The sequence below is a fragment of the Pterocles gutturalis genome, unplaced genomic scaffold (genome assembly GCF_000699245.1).
Source record: "Pterocles gutturalis isolate BGI_N339 unplaced genomic scaffold, ASM69924v1 scaffold5598, whole genome shotgun sequence".
In the NCBI taxonomy this organism is placed as follows: Eukaryota; Metazoa; Chordata; class Aves; order Pterocliformes; family Pteroclidae; genus Pterocles; species Pterocles gutturalis.
The window spans coordinates 21,931-37,660 of record NW_010120261.1 but is presented as its reverse complement, the minus strand read 5'-3'; the positions used below and the strand labels follow the sequence as shown (position 1 = coordinate 37,660).

Here is a 15,730-nt window from a genome sequence, read left to right as displayed (position 1 = left end):
GAGGTGAATATGCCAGGGAAGGAGAAAACCTAACCTGCGCACACCAGTGATTACAAACTGAAGAGACGAGTCACAATTTTGCCATCCCAGGCAGCAGGTTTTGTTTCCTTCCTACGCTGACAGCACTCTGAGCGTTTCTGTCTTGTTAGCGTCACCTGGACACAAAATGATAGGATTTGACCTGTTTTGAAGCTTAGAAATTCATTCTTGTGAGTTCTGTGGAGCCCGTTCCGTTGGGTGGTTGTACACACGTGCACGGCGCTGGTTTGTAAGGAATGGGGGCACGGAGATCCCGTGGGACGTGTGTCGGCATCCACCCAAGTCAGCTGAGCTGTTGGTGTTGCTTTATTGTCATTAAATCTTCTATGCATAAATAAGAAACATTGAAATATGGGTTTGTATCATGCTAGCGTTAACACGAGGAGCAGCCTGCAGGGAAATGACCTGTTCTTGCTGTTCTGCCCTGAAGAATGCTGTGAAACGCATACACGTACACAGGCTGAAAGCTGCTGTTGCAGGCGAGGAAAGATAGGATTTGCCCTGTCGAGAAAGATGCTTTTCATACCACTACTAGTAGGTCTGATGCTGCTTATACATCTACTTGTTCTTTACCACCTTGAGGAGCCTTACTTTACTGATGCTACCTCTTTTACTACCAAAAGGAAGATGCATCAGAGGTGGAAGACCTGGAAGCTGAAGTCCTGAGCTGTGGGTGAATGTCCCTTGCATTGGAGGGGAACAGTTCAGCCCATTTTACACTTGAGTTGCTGGTGGAATTCAGTCTTCCTAATCTTTTGCTTCCTGCCTGATGATCTTCATAGAGGGAAGCAAGCTCTGCAACTAGGAAAACCTTTCCTAAGTTCTTACCATGTCAGAAGTGTCTGTTACTAGAGAAAAGAACCCTCCAGAAAACATTTTGGTTTAAATATACAACATACTTTAAGCAGTAGATTTAAAAACATGAAGTGTCAGTGATGTGATGCCATTTACCAATATATTTTTCAATATTATATGTAGAAGACCTTCTCAATAATATTTTGTTTTGGAATAAAATTTGGACAAATATTACCTGCTCAAAGACTCTAAAAAGTCTTTACACATTTGGTGTTAACATGAGATTTCTTTCCTTTTCGTTTAAGTCATAATCTTGTAAAAATTAACCACACTGTTTAGTTGACTATTTAAAAATATACAACAAAATTCCTTTATGATTTCTTATTCCTGAATGTAAAATTGACAGTTGATTTATGAGAGTTGGGACAGAAGAAAATTGTATTTCTACTTTATAAGTTCTGCAGAAGTTTTTGAAAGTGGTCTTGTTTGTCAGTTTATGGTTCTGGTATTTCAACACAACAAAAATTGATGAAGATTTGAGATTGAATAATTTACTATACATTATTAGAAGATAAATATGTGTTTTTCCAAGTGACAAAGTGTTTTAGAACTAAAAGAGAAGCAATTGTCTTAAATAATTCGACTTCAGATAGATTTTGCAGACTCGTTTGCATAGTATTTACTCTATATGACCCTTTCACTTGTTTAACAGAATAATTCCCTATAGAATTCTTCTGTAACATTATTATTTCTAACAAAGAATGTCTTTGATCCATAGGGATTTCTGTAGCGATAGCCTGAATGCAAACATTCTGAAGGATTGCATTTACCTAACAACAAAAGCTATATGGTTTGTAAAACATGAATGAAAACCTAATGCGTGTGTGAGCTCACTTGCTGAAGTTTCACTCGAGTCAGCGAAATGGAAGTTGAAGTTCATCTCAGCGTATTTTAGAAGGTCTTTTTCATTTAAAAACAATGATAGAACCTGTGGAAGTTTGTGGACGCATTTAACTCATTTGAAAGCGATGAACGTGACAGTTCTATTCAAACAGTTGATGGTGCTTAACAATACATTGTACCTTTTTTTTCTTTTTTTTTTTTTTTTTTTTTAATAAGCTGCTGCACAGACCTGAGAAAGGCCTTTTTTTCCTTTTGTATGGAAACTTTCTGTTGTTGTGGCTACTGTCTGCTCAGCAGAACGTGTTGTTCAGGGAGGACGGGATGTTCTGCATCACGTTTTTGTCTTCTTTTTTAATTTAAAAATATAAAATTACAATGTCAGATAATAATGGAGGCGCGATTAATCTAAATATGCGCTTGATTCAATTTGTGCTTAATTGGGACAGAATTAGTGGAGAAGTGTTTGGCTGGTGGGAAATGGGAAGCTCTCAGCCTTGCCCTGCTGATAGAGGAGTAACCACAGAAAGCTTCAAAGAATAAATAAAGTGGAAATGCAGTAAGGTTTTTTTTGCTCAGGGCAGTATGTGTGGATATAGTTCCATGTCTCTATATATGCACACACATACGCACATTGTACAAAAATAGTCATTGTATTTCCTTTTTCTGTGCTCTTGACTAATAAGTAAATAGTGTGTGTAATCTTAGCAATTTTTCCTGTCAGCCTGTATTCAGGTAAAACTGGAGGCCTTGTTTAGTAAGGACGAAGCAAGGGAATTTGGTTTTAGTTCATGAAGTTGGGTGAGTGAATAAAATAGTGTAGCTGAGTAAAAAGATTATGTCATGTAAGTGTGTTATGATTTATGGGGCAAATTGTGCAAAATATACTGTATATTTATGTAATAATTCTTCTACAATATGGGAAAATGCTTTCCAGAGGTGGCAACAGCTTGGTAATTGTAGAATTGCCAAAAATAGATTTCCTGAGGATTTTTTTTTAAGAAACCAACTTTAGAAAAATAGTGTCTGTTGTTCTTGTAGAATCTGCATCACTCAGCAAAGAAAAAATTTAGACAGTTTCATTTGGAACATAAATTAATCATTGCCATTTTTTCTTTTAGAAAAGACGCAAATGCCGCACTGCTGAGTAACTTTGAGGTAAGTTTATCTTCATCCTGATTTTAATCCAGCAGTTTAAAGCTGTAAGCAGTCACTTGTATACTGCTTTGGAAGCTGAAAATTGCCAGTGCCAATCAGCAAGACCCGTGTGTGATTTCCACCCACTCCATTCAATTTGTTATTATGAAAAAAGCTTTTTAATGAAAGTCTAGTTTTCTAGAAAATTGATAGTTTTCACTAGTAATGGGTTCTGTATTATATATACTATAAAACCAGATATAAATATGTTTTTAAAATAGATGAGGAGCAGGTCTTTAGAATGTCAGTGACTTTAACTTCAGCTTTGTTGGGTTTACGCTGTTGCCCTGTGGTTAGTGTGTTGGGTTTTCCCGTGTATGGTGGTTTGTTGTTGAGGTTTTTCCAAAGCAGGTGAGGTTATAGGGAGGGTGAGACGTTTTGCTGGTCTGAGATGTGTTCCTCAGGATCAGCACTCCCAGAAGCCAGTGATGGACCTTGGTCTGGTGTCAAGGGGAAGCTGTGGTGCCCTGTCTTAACAAACAATGAATGCTGGCATACAAATTAAAAAAAAATTTTATTTTCCAGTGTGGATAAGTTCTGGATCATTTTTCTCTCTCCTAAGTAAAGGTGTGTTTAGTAAGGTAGGAAGAAGTTTAGTATTGCTGGTTTAACTTCAGCCAGGTAATGGCAAGATTTCAGTGCTTTGTTTATAATTTTTGGAATGGTTTTAATACCTCAAGTGCTTTTTATTGCTGAAGCTTAAAAGTTGCACAGCGCTTTCCTCCTATTCTGAAATAAAATATTTTATCTTGAGCTGCATCTGTCTGCCTGCGGCAGAGCAACCATCAGGTGACTGTTAGAAGGGCTTTTACGAGGTGCTTGGAAAGAACTCGCCTAAGAAATAGATGATACAGTACCAGCCAAACTGGTGTTAGGTTTCTGTTTGTTAAGAACATGTGCTATTGCAGTAAAGATTATTTATTGCAAAATCATCTCTGCTTCCTTCTTCATTTTCTGGGATATGGTTGGAATCCAGGTATTGCTGCCTGCTGAGGTTCAGTGAAGTTACCGATGAGAGTGATTTCTCCCTTCCCTTTCGCAGCACAGTTGTCACACACGCAGCTTTTCGGTTCTTTGCCGGAAGGGATTTGTGGTGTCTGCAGCTATGGGCTTTTGGGGCATGGCTTTTCACTGCTCTTCAAAGTACTGATTCCCCTCCAGCTACCGATCTCTTTCTATTTGCTCCTCTTTTCAGTTGCAGTTTGACTGGCATAGCTAACATTCTCTTTATCGAGGTAATATTTTGCACAGAAAGCGGTGTGTGAAGGACTATTCAGCACTGACATGTACATTCCGTGCCTACATTTCTTCTGTGAGTTTGGAGTTGTCACGTTGTGTTTTGTTCTCTCTGTCTACATTTTCTTCAAATATTTATTCGATAAAAGCTCATAGTTTGAGTTTTGGCTTTCAAGTCAGGATTGTCAGGTGTTGCTTTTTCATAGAAGATGCACTATAATAATTACAGGATTCGAGCCGGTGATGTTCTTATTTCTCATGGTTTAGAAATGTTTGTATTCTTGTCTCTATGGACTTGTGAGTTTATAACGCCATTGAATCTGGATCTTGAATGAAGCTAGTTAAATATTAGGGGAGAAACAGTAAAAAGTGGTGTGTTACTTTGCTGAGAGTGTTGTCTCTGGATATACCATAAAGCCTGAAGCAAAACATCTGAAGAAATTTCAACCTACTGTGGTTTAATATGGGAATAAAAGAGTAACTGTGATGCTGTCTCACCACTTTGCTGCACTTCTAGCGATGATGAATAAGGATGTTGCGGTGTAGCAACAGGTTGGATGAAGCACAGCTGCAAAGCTAAAAATGTTTTCCTTGCCTTCAGAAATACCGTCTGAATCTCACTCCTGCATTGATATTCACACCGTAAATGTGAAGACAACTTTATTACATTCTTTTCAAGAATGGCTGCTTGCATTACATTGTTGTGATGAAATAGGGAGGTAATTTAATCTTTGTGGCTTAACGAACCATAACACCACACCGGTCAGTGTAACATTTACTGTTATGAATAACGCCACTGGAATTTACAATAGGATCACTAATCGCAGGAGCATCTATAGGTCAAGCCTTTATTTAGTTGGTTCCTGGCAGCGTGACTGTTGTAGAGTTTACTTTTTTTTGCAGATAGTGTAAAATTGCATCTCTGTGAGACACGATATATATCCATTTTAGTATTATGTGTCCATCTATCGTAACAAATCCACTAGGGCCGTAAACTCGTGTGGCGTTTTGCTTCAAGCATCACTCACATCGCAATGGGAGCTGTGTGCCCATACAGCAGTGTATGACCCGACTCTGCTCAGGACGTGAGGTAAAATAAACACATAGGATAGATCCATCCTGGCAGCCTCTCCTTTGGGGCTCTGGGATAACATTTAACAAGTGTTGAAAATCTGTTTAAAGTTGTCACAATTTTTAAAAAAACAATTTACATGCCTGTTCATCATTCTGGTGCCAGAATATTTTTAATTTTAATTGCTGGTGCGTTCACCAAAGAAGCCCTGGGTTTTTGTTGGTTGATACAATTTTTTGTTGTTCGTTTATGTTTTCCTACTGTAACATTTTGAGGTAAAATACTCTCAAATCTTCTAAAACAGTTTATTTTTTTTTCCCCAGGTGTTCCAGTTACTTACTGATCTTAAGCAGCAGCGCAAAGAGAGTGGAAAAAGCAAGCAGAGCTCTGGTCAGCAGAATCTGAACACAATCATGTATGAGGTGAGTAGCACAGCGAAATCCCTTGGCAAATTAGCCCAAGCTGGAGTAATTCACATCCTTAGCTCTGTATATTAATAATTTTGTATCAAATTTCCCCTATTAAAAAACAGTAAAATTTTTTTTTGCCAGGTTTCTGTGGTCAGTTTATTCAGGTTGTAGGCTAACTGCACTGTCAAGGCAGAGGCATGCAGCTGCTTGTATTAAAATCTGTCACAAAAATAATATACACCCCACGCTCCCCCTTTGTATTTTAACTGTTCAGTGTTGTGGGGGTTTTTTGATTCCGAATAGTCTGTCCTTTTAAGACCCAGGGCAGAACTTGCTATCAGCTGTTGAGTTGATGATCCCACTGAGGCACAAGGTATTTCCTTATTAACAGAATTAAACTAACAATTTCCCACCAATTTTTTTTTTTTTTTGGTCAAAAGAGCAAGACATGGACAACCTGAATAACAAAATCACATGTACAGATTGCAACATCAGCTGAGTGCCAGATTGGTAACAAACATTCAATCTTATTGCTAGGAAGATCTTTTAAAATAATAGAATACAAATATTAACATTTAAAATATCTCAAATTAGCAACTTTATAACAGAATTGAAGTATGACCTATTGTGTCCCTGTCAGAGATTTGCTTGAGTAGCACCGCAGTTGGCAGCTCTTTGAAAGCAGTTTGCCTTGCTTGCATGAGTAATCCCATTGAGCAGAGAAACTACTCATGTGTATGAAGATTTGGCCTAGGCTTTGTTTTTGTTTTAGTTCTGGCTTTGTTTGAAAAGAGCTATAGTTCATAAGCCTCATATTCAACAAAATAGGGGCTTAGAAAAAAATCTAATTTGAATCTTCATGGAGATGAGCAATCTCTTCCTGCACGTCTTTGGAACAGCCGAGAAAGATCCTGTGAGTATATTTGGTCAGAATGCACCTGAAAGCTTTAATTGCTATGTTCTATTGCTGCATATTAAATACCTATAGGATGCTCGGGTTTGTGCATGGAGTGAAGCTGGCGTAAACCCTAGGTGTATTTTCTCTATATTTGACCAAGGGAAAACTGGAATTTGATCTTACAAGATTATCTTTGTTCATGCTGAGTACGTCTTCGTGAGCTCTGTGTATCCATTGCTACTGAAATAACCAGATCAGCCTTGCTAAACTGGAGCTATGTTTTGCTGTATGTCTGTCATTTTGATTGATTTGAAATTGCCAAGAAAAGACTAAACTAGGAAATAAGTTAGTCCTATTAAATAATTTTATTACGTGACAATATGATGATTTCATTTCAGTCATTATTCATTAATAACAACTTCATTTTATCTGAAAAGGGCTGACAGAAAGGAGGGTTATCGAACACCTTAATGTGCTTTAAATGTATTTCTCAGTAGTCCAGTGAAACTAGTTATTAAAAATACCAGTGGTTTGTATTTCATCAACTCTCTGTTAAGTAGGATGAATTATCCTGTGTCGTTGAAGACTGTTTTCCTTTACTTAGTATTTTTAAATGATACCAGATTTTAATGGAAATACGCTGGAAATACCTTTGCCATAATGATCTTGTAGATCATTTTTTCCCCAGGCTCTGTTGTTTTCTGCTCTGTGAATACTGATTCAGCTTTTTTGGCTTCTGACTTTTCAAATATAAATATTCACTTTAAAGGTTTTCTGAGAACAATTACATGCATAGAAGGAAACTCAAAAAGTAACATAGAATTGCATGTTTTATTATTATTATAGCTAATCTGTGTGTGTGGTATCCTACCACGTGTTGCTTTGTATTTGCAGCCCAGTTGGTGCGTGAGGAATCGGTTGTATTGAGACATTTAAGCTTTATGTGTAGCTGTGCAGTATCAGCAGATGAAGATCTTCCTCCTTAATTCAAAACCAGCATTGACAGTACTCTCTGAAATCCTTCAGTTGCTGATGCACACGATGCAGACAATGCAAGGATTTCCTTGACTTTTCTGTTGTTCCTCATTATTTCCAACTCTTCCATTTTGGGGTCTAATCCAGGCAACGTTCGGGAAGATTCTAAGCTACTTCCAGTGAAAAGACAGCTGTGAACTAGAATTTGTGTGGACTTCTTTTATTGACTTTTTATTTTTTTTGACTCGGGTCTAATTACAGTATGTATTATCGTGTTGTTTTAAATAAAGCAGGCAGATGTCACACCTGCTGCAAAAGTTAGCTGAGGTTGGTAGGTGTTGCATGTAAAGAATGAAGCAAAGATAAACTCTCTCAAGTCAGATAAACATTTCTAATACCACAGTATTCTCGCAGAGTTTCCTGACAACCCACCTAACCTGCTCCTATGCACTTGGAGAAAGCATTGCCAAATACGCGTAAAGGATGAAGACAGCCATAGATTGGAGAGCTTAGTGAGTATTTATGGGTTGGCAGGGAGAGTATCCCTGGCACATGATAACTTGGCAGAAGAGGTAGCATGGTTTTAAGGATTAATAGTATTCAGCTTTTCTGATGCGTTACTACTTTTAAAAAACAAAAACACACACGCACAAAAGCAACAAAAAAGAACCATCACAGAAAACCCCGAACCCGAGTATCTTGGTACCTTTTAAAGCTAGCTTGGGATCTGTAAATGTTTGCTGGTTTTCTAAAGAAATAAATGTGTAATCTTATTGAAGACAGAAAAATGTGAGTGATCTGTCATCTATGACAGCACTTCCCGCTGTTTAAAAAAAAAAAAAAGAAAAAAAAGTAAAAAGCCAAATCCCAAAACCTGAATCGACTTTTCCGATTTTTCTGAGTCGTGCTGAGGAGACTTTTCAAGGTTGGCTTGTTTCCCCCACAACTGGTAGAGCGAATAGTAACTATGAAATAATGTATACTTTCTTCCTATCCCTTGCAGACACTGAAGTACATCTCAAAAACACCCTGTAAATACCAGAGTCCTGAGATTGTGAGAGATTTCCTTGTAGCCATGAAAGCCCATAAGCTGACCAAGTAAGTAGAAATGTGCCTTTGAATAAAAGTATAAACTCATGGAAATGTTGAAAAACAGATCCCCATATCCCGGTATGATGATCTGTCTGGTTTTGATTAACATATTTTAAGTATTTTCTGCACTTAAATACTCATGCAAACATTTTTTCCTTCACTCATGAATGCCTCCGTAGATGAGTATTTCCTTAAGTAGGCCTGTGCTTGCCAGTGTGTTTCTCAAAAAGATTCTTATCAGTATTTTGGTTTTTAGCATGGTTTCACATGGTGCAAGCACAAAGTCGAGTTCCTAAAATATTTCCTGAGGAGGAAGTTGTAAGCTGTAAATGGGTTTTGAACACAGTAAGAGAATTGTAAAAAATAATAATTTGATTGTGTCACAAAAATAAATGTAAAGTGAGACCATCTGGAGAGTGCAGTGCTACAGGGCAAGTTTTCACCCTGTCCAAAGGATGGTAAGTTGAGTGGAAAGCAGACTGTCAGCTATTTTATTGACTTTCAGTGCCCCCTCTCTGCAAACAGTTGTGCTCCCATCCAGTACGTCAGCAGCTCTGGTCACAGTGTTACTGTGGTTGGGGACACAGGGCTGTTAGTACTTGGAAGCTTTGTCATGAGTATTGTAACGTTGCTTGTAGTGCTTTCTTTTGTCCAGCTAAAGTTGCCAGGTCAGTATGTCAGTTTTGTCCTCCCATAGCTCATTTTATATAGCAGGATACTCGTTTAGGTAGTGGGCAAGGTATCCTAATCATTTTCTGACATTCAAGTGTGGAGAAAATATTCTGTTTACTGTAAAGAGCTGATAGTGTGGAAATTAAAGAGAGTATCTTAAACTTGGCAAGAAGCTATTTCTTGAGTAGATAGTGAGCATCCCTCATTTCTGGTGCTGTGAAACAGTCCCTCGGTTTAATGTGACATAAGCTTGTTCGGTCTCTACAGGGCAGAGGTTTAGGATGGCACCAGGAGAATGCTGTATCGCAGCAAGAAGCCAGGGGGAGTTAAAAAGGCAGAATAGGATTTTTCAGAAGTAACTGAATGAGTTATGTATGAGTCCCATTAAAAGTCAAAGGGTTTTGGTTTTTTGGTTGTTTTAAAGCTCATTTCTGAACTTTTTCCTGGTAGAATTTGACCAGGCTCTCAAGGTTAACTCTTAGAACAAGGGAGGGGAGCTCTTTTGTCACGTTAGATACCTTAACTGCATTTGCTCCCTGGTGTGGGGTCTCCCAAGACTGAAGCACTAAACAATGTTGGGTCATAATGCTGAAAATTCTAGCTACAAAATCCCTCAGTGCCTAGCTGTTTTGTAGAAGGTGTACCCAAATATTTGCCTTCCAAGCCTGCTTGTTCTGTGAACTTGAATATAGCGCTCCTGCAAAGGTTGAAATAGTTACAAGCTTTAAATGAGCTTTTTGACTATTTTGTCTTTTATGGATGCTAGGAGTTGCCTTTAATATCATCCCCTCTATCCTTTTTCTCTGAATCAGTCTGTAAGGTAAGCAAGAGAATTATTCCCAAGTCATTTCCTTCTGCACAATGGCAGAAGGATGAGAGTGAAGAGCCAGCCACTGGTTTAGGTTAAATTGGTGGCTTATCAGAACTCAGACTGAACTGTCATACCTTCATTTTTTGAGCATCCTGTACAACTTTCACTTTGTTAATATCTTTGTCATCTGGTAGAGAACTCGCCAGCTCTGCATTTGCCCCATACTTTACAAAATAAGAAACAGAATTGTTTAGTGTGATCCTGGCACTTTTTCTTTCTTCTAATCTTTTCCATTCAGACACTTCAAGCTGGAAGTATCAGAGCCCATCTGGCAGCCCCTTAACACCAAAACACAGAAGGCATATGGTGTGCAATTACTATATAATAGGCTTTATGTTATACCATTTAAAAAAGCAGTGCCTCCAAGGAGATTTTGAACTACCCTTTGGTTCATAACCAAGATTCTTTCAACACTGCTCTGTTGTTAAATAAATGAAAAAACTAAAGGCTTTAATAATTTCCATTCTGTGGGATGGAGGTGGTGTTTGTGTAAAAAAAACTTCACTAGATATTTTGTTCCAGTTATCTGGTAGAGAGCTTTTTTCCCCTTTGAGAGGGAAGAACCTGCAATATTTGCTTTCCAGACCTTTCCTCTCACAAAGAGTCATGAACTCCAGCGTTTGTCTTTGCCACTTCATTTCTAGGTAAGGCATTCAAAGATGTGCTCTCTCCCTTAATCTCATAGCTGGTCATATGCTGTCTCTGCTGGCAGTGGTTTCTGAAGGTAGCTGATTTGATACAAGGTGTGTGTTAGCTGGTGTCTGTCCTCAGTGGGGGCACAGCAGTGCTTTCTGTTTTCTTGTTGCAAGAGGAATAGAGAATCTGGTTAAAAGGCGTGCCTGGTCGGAACCCCTCCATCATCCTGCTTCCTCTGCTGTTTAAATTCCTTCTTATGACTCTGCCTCTAATCAATCACAGAATCATAGAATGGTCTGGGTTGGAAGGGACCTTAAAGATCATCAAGTTCCAACCGCCCTGCCGTGGAGGGGTTCAAGGGGGAATCATTAAGTGGTGTGTTTGTGCTGTTAATTAGGCTCAGCAACTGCTTTTTTAATAGAAGGACTTAGGGCTTTGAATATAAGAAGGATGTGCAGCTGCACCTAAAAACCTGATGGAGGGAGGTAGTGTGAGGAGCAGACTGTCCCCGCTCAGCATGTTACTGCAGCACACGAGCGCTAGGCTGTGCTCGTGCATGGGAGAATTCCAGGGTGGTGAAGAAAGACCAGACACCGTCCAGAGAAGCACCAAGAACTGAGGTACATTCATTTAAAGAATGGAGCTTTTAATCAAGCTAATTCTCATTTTTTCCTGCCCTCCTTCTGCAAACTTGCAGTACTAACCCTGCAGAATGTATTGCTCATCAGGCTGCATGCGATGTCCTGAAACCTGGCTCCAATTACAGAGCTGATAGCATTGTGCTGGGAAATTGTGCAGTTCCTGTAAAATCAGCTCAAGTCTTCTCTTCCTGGCCAGCATAGGGTTACAGGCAGAAAAAAATAAATTCCTAAAAGGCAAATTTTAAAAATAAATGCTAGCATGTAAAAACAGCTTAAACCTTTCAGAGTAATTTCAGACAGCTGCCTTGCTAAATGGAGCAAATTGAAGGACATCTAAACATATATTTCACTGATACAGGCAGTAAAATATGATAAAGTACAATTTTTTCTTTGTCATCAGTTATTTTGGTAAAATTGAAATTGAAGAACTGACTTTTTTTAAATGAAAAGCTTTGAATTGCCATCACAGTGAATTTTATTATTACCTTGTTGAGGCCTCAAGCTTTGGCTAACGCTACAGTACAGTGAGCCGTGTTGTGCTTGGAAATACAGTGTGCCACTAGCAGCTAATTTTCCAGTTTTAGTCCCTGGAACGGCTTCATATTTGGTAAGGTAGTGCGAATGGCATTGCATGAAAAGAACATTTATTCAGCTTGCACTCTGTAATTGCAATTAAATGAAAATTGGCTGTACTTGTACTTCTTGCTGTTACTGATAGCCTATCTTTGATCTAATTTTGGAATAATCAAGTTTCCGATCATTGCATATTATTATAATTTTAAAAATTTGTTAGAAACATTGTCCTTTTTGTCTTTAAATCAACACTTTCAAGAAGGTATTGAGCTGAAAATCAGTAGTACCTTTAGAAAGTATTTTCCCTCATTGCTGCCAAAAACTACAACAAATATAAACCTCTAGAATATTAAAGGCTGAATGATTTACTGTGTAATTTTTGTCTCCTCCAGAGCTTTCAAAGTGGATATTCAACGCCAGAGTCAGGATGGTGCTAGTTTAACAATAGCATCATTTAACAGTCTTTAAAAAGACTCAGTGTGTTTCCCCCCTGAACGGATTTGAAATGAGCCCTTTGATCTGTAGCAGTGTTCCTACATGAGATACCCTTGGCAGCCCTCAGATTCCATCCTGCATAAACCTGCCGGCTGGAAGTACAGCGGTAACCCCTGTGGAGAGCACAGCCTGGGCTCTTTGCACAGACCACGCGCAGAACGGCGCATCCATACACCAGACCCTGTGATCCTGGTTCAGGCAACATTTTGCATCAGTTGATGTGGTTGATTCCAGACCGTGGGATTTGACTCTTTAAGTATTTTCAGCTAGTAATAAAATCCACAGTTATGTATGCTGCTGCTCCTTCATGGTTTTCCTAGCAACTAAGAAACATACATTCCTGGAGATATATATAGATTTTTGCCTCTGCATGGTCACAGATGGTTTAGGGGTTTTTTTAGCTCTGTGTGCTGTATCTTGGTGCTAATACTGTTCTCTTCTTACCCATGCCTATAGAAAAAAATGTACATGCATATATATTTACATACCGTCTAGGAGTTCATTAGCTAAAAAATGGGCAATGCGAAGCCATTCAGTACAAGGGTTTGGTTAAAATATAAATGCTGCAAATATTTGGCTTGCTGCTGACAGAAGACGATACATTTTGTCTTAGCTTGCACAACAGTATGTATCTGTTTTGATTATTTTTTAGAATCTGTGAATTTATTATGCACTGTAGCACTGTGCTGTCCATTTTGTCAACCCAAATATGCACTGGGATCTTGAAAAGACGGTGATTTTTGTCTTCTATGAGAACATTTATTTTTTTTTTTCCACTGTGAATGCAGTGTAATCGTCACCTCCCCAATACGCTCTCCCCTCAAATGCAGACCTCAGACCTGTTTTCTTCTCCCATAACTGCACACGTTTTTGTCTCCTGCCGACGAGCTTTAAATGTCCCAAAGCCCACTCCACATCATTTTGCCCTCAGCTGGAAATGCTGATCTTGGCTCTAGCTAAGTCTCAGCTACTGCTGGATGTGGCGTGGAAGCGAGGAGGCACGGCTCAGCCTCACAGCAGTAATTGCTGTTTGGGGATTTCTCCCCAGGCAGGTTCTGTAAGAGTCTGCGTAACGGACGATTAACTCTGATTAGTGGAATCTTGCTTTTATGTGAGAAAATGGCTTTTAGGCATCACTCATCTTCAGGATGTATTCTTCTCTTGAACGAGAAGCTTTCATGTTCCAAACAGTGTTACTAAACTCCTGACAGCCCAGATTTTAAGCTGAAAATATTCTTTACTTACTGTTTAAATGAACGGGACGGTTGTCCTTTTTATTTAATGATTGTTAGTGTAAAACTGCTGTAGGAAGTGTAAAGATGGATTCATCCAAGTTGGAAAAAGTTCCTTGTATCTTTTTAGGTGTAACGGAGCATGAACTAAATTGAGGCTTATCATGTCTGTGTCCATGCAGAATAGTGCAGCCAGCACTGATGCTGATGCGTGTTCAGGCTTGCAGCGTTTGCCTTCCTTAAAGCTTATTTCTTAGGGAATTCTGGGCATTTGGGTTCTCATTTGTGTACATGCTAACAAGAAATCCCTGGTACACAGTGACTCTGAACAGTTGGTTCGTGGCATCAGTGTTAGATAAAGTCAGTGCAGTGGGTACCGAGCTCCAACTCATCCTGCACGCAGGGATGCGCTGCTCACGGGCGGCTGAGGAATCCAGCTTTCTGTTGCAGTATTGAACTTCAGAGATATTTTGTCAGTGTTCGCTTCAAAGGGATGCCAGGAGTAGTACCCTTCTGGTTGCTCCATTTGTTACGAGTAGGAAGGTAGGAAATTGCATGCAGGGGGAAGAGCTGGGACCAGAACATCAAAAGGGTGTGCTGAGCTGATCTCGGATCACGTACTTGGAGTGCATGTCTGCATTCTGTACAGATGGCAGGAAATGCTGCTAACATCGGCCTCCCTAATAAGCAGGTATTTCTGAAATAATCCTAGCATCTGGATATTTACTGAACAGAAGAGAAGAGGTAAAGTGTTGCTGTTCTCTGTCGCAGGAGGAGTACATCTACCTGTACCGATATCCAGTGTACCCACAGTACAATCAGCATATTTGTCCAGATGTCTTCAATTACAGCCAATTATCCCTTTGCCATCTTGCAATATTTTGCCAAAATAAAATAACTTACATCTTCATTGTCAGAATAATGTTTTAGGTCGATCAGCAAATAACTGGCCAGGTACCAATTTTCAGATGACAGTTACTGAATAATTGGTCATTTCTCTGTGTCTTTGGATTAAATCTCTATGTAAATAAAAGAAGTGCAATGCTTATATAACAATTTTATAATGTTAACATGTCCAAAGATTATTATTTTTTAGTGTTACTTAGTGTTCATAATTTCTAAAGCCCTGTAGCACTACACAAGCACCGCCTTTTATGTAGCTTTTGGTTTTTTGCACCCTGCTACTAATTCCTTTTTGATGTTCTGAGTCATTTTTCCAGTAGGGAGCTTTGCAGATCAAAAACAGGCATGAAATTGTTCAGATAACGTGTTTTAATGACTTACTTGCAAATTATCGCTCATTCTTCTGTACACATTTTAAAACTGCACATACTCTGAATGATACCATCTTTGCTCAAATAATGCTTTTGAGATCCGTTTGTCCCAACTGTGAAACTTCTGTGTGTTCCCTAATGAGTTATAGTGATGTGAATATACGGAAATAGAAGGAAAAAGTCTTGGCGAGGTGACTGTTTTTGTTGTGTCCTGTATTTCTTGTCTTCAGGAAACATTAACACTTTAATTGATTTAGTCATGATGTATAATTGGTTTTAATTGATTTCTGTTGTTACCTGCTCTGCCAGTAATCTTGCTGTGATAAACATGATGGAGCTCCACCTGTTTTAGACTGGCTCTGGATGAATACAGTTTGCATTCTTTATCGTGGACGTGGTACGGCTTTAGCTGTTGGATCCTGTTTATTTGGCCCTGAAGTTTTGTCAGCAGCACATTTCAAAGATATTACTTTGAAAAACAAGAATAGGAGACAATTGATGTGTTCTTTTGTAAATGTCAAATGCTGTGTTTTGCCTGGAGATGTGGTGGAGCTGTAGGACTGGATTGGGACACGTCGTGCTGCAGAAGGGAAGCGAGAGCTCTGATCTCAGAAGTGGCGTGTGAGCATCCAGCGCAGTGAGAGGCTTGTGTAAAGTATGGATTCATTAAACAGTGAACGTAAAAGTCGATCTTTGTAAGTAGGGCTTTGGGAGGAGGGGAA

The 15,730-nt window shown here is 39.0% G+C and overlaps 1 protein-coding gene across 1 annotated transcript in view; it reads left to right on the top strand.

Annotated features, from left to right (window-relative positions):
* Nucleotides 1-2,855: 2,855 nt before the first annotated feature.
* Nucleotides 2,856-15,730, top strand: part of CRCP (CGRP receptor component) — a gene marked incomplete at its 5' end in the record, with an annotated part of 27,669 nt that continues 14,794 nt past the window's right edge. The window contains 3 exons of the mRNA XM_010076825.1: nucleotides 2,856-2,892; nucleotides 5,563-5,661; nucleotides 8,526-8,620. Coding sequence (XP_010075127.1) covers nucleotides 2,856-2,892; nucleotides 5,563-5,661; nucleotides 8,526-8,620 — 231 coding nt within the window. The remainder of the gene's footprint in view (nucleotides 2,893-5,562; nucleotides 5,662-8,525; nucleotides 8,621-15,730) is intronic.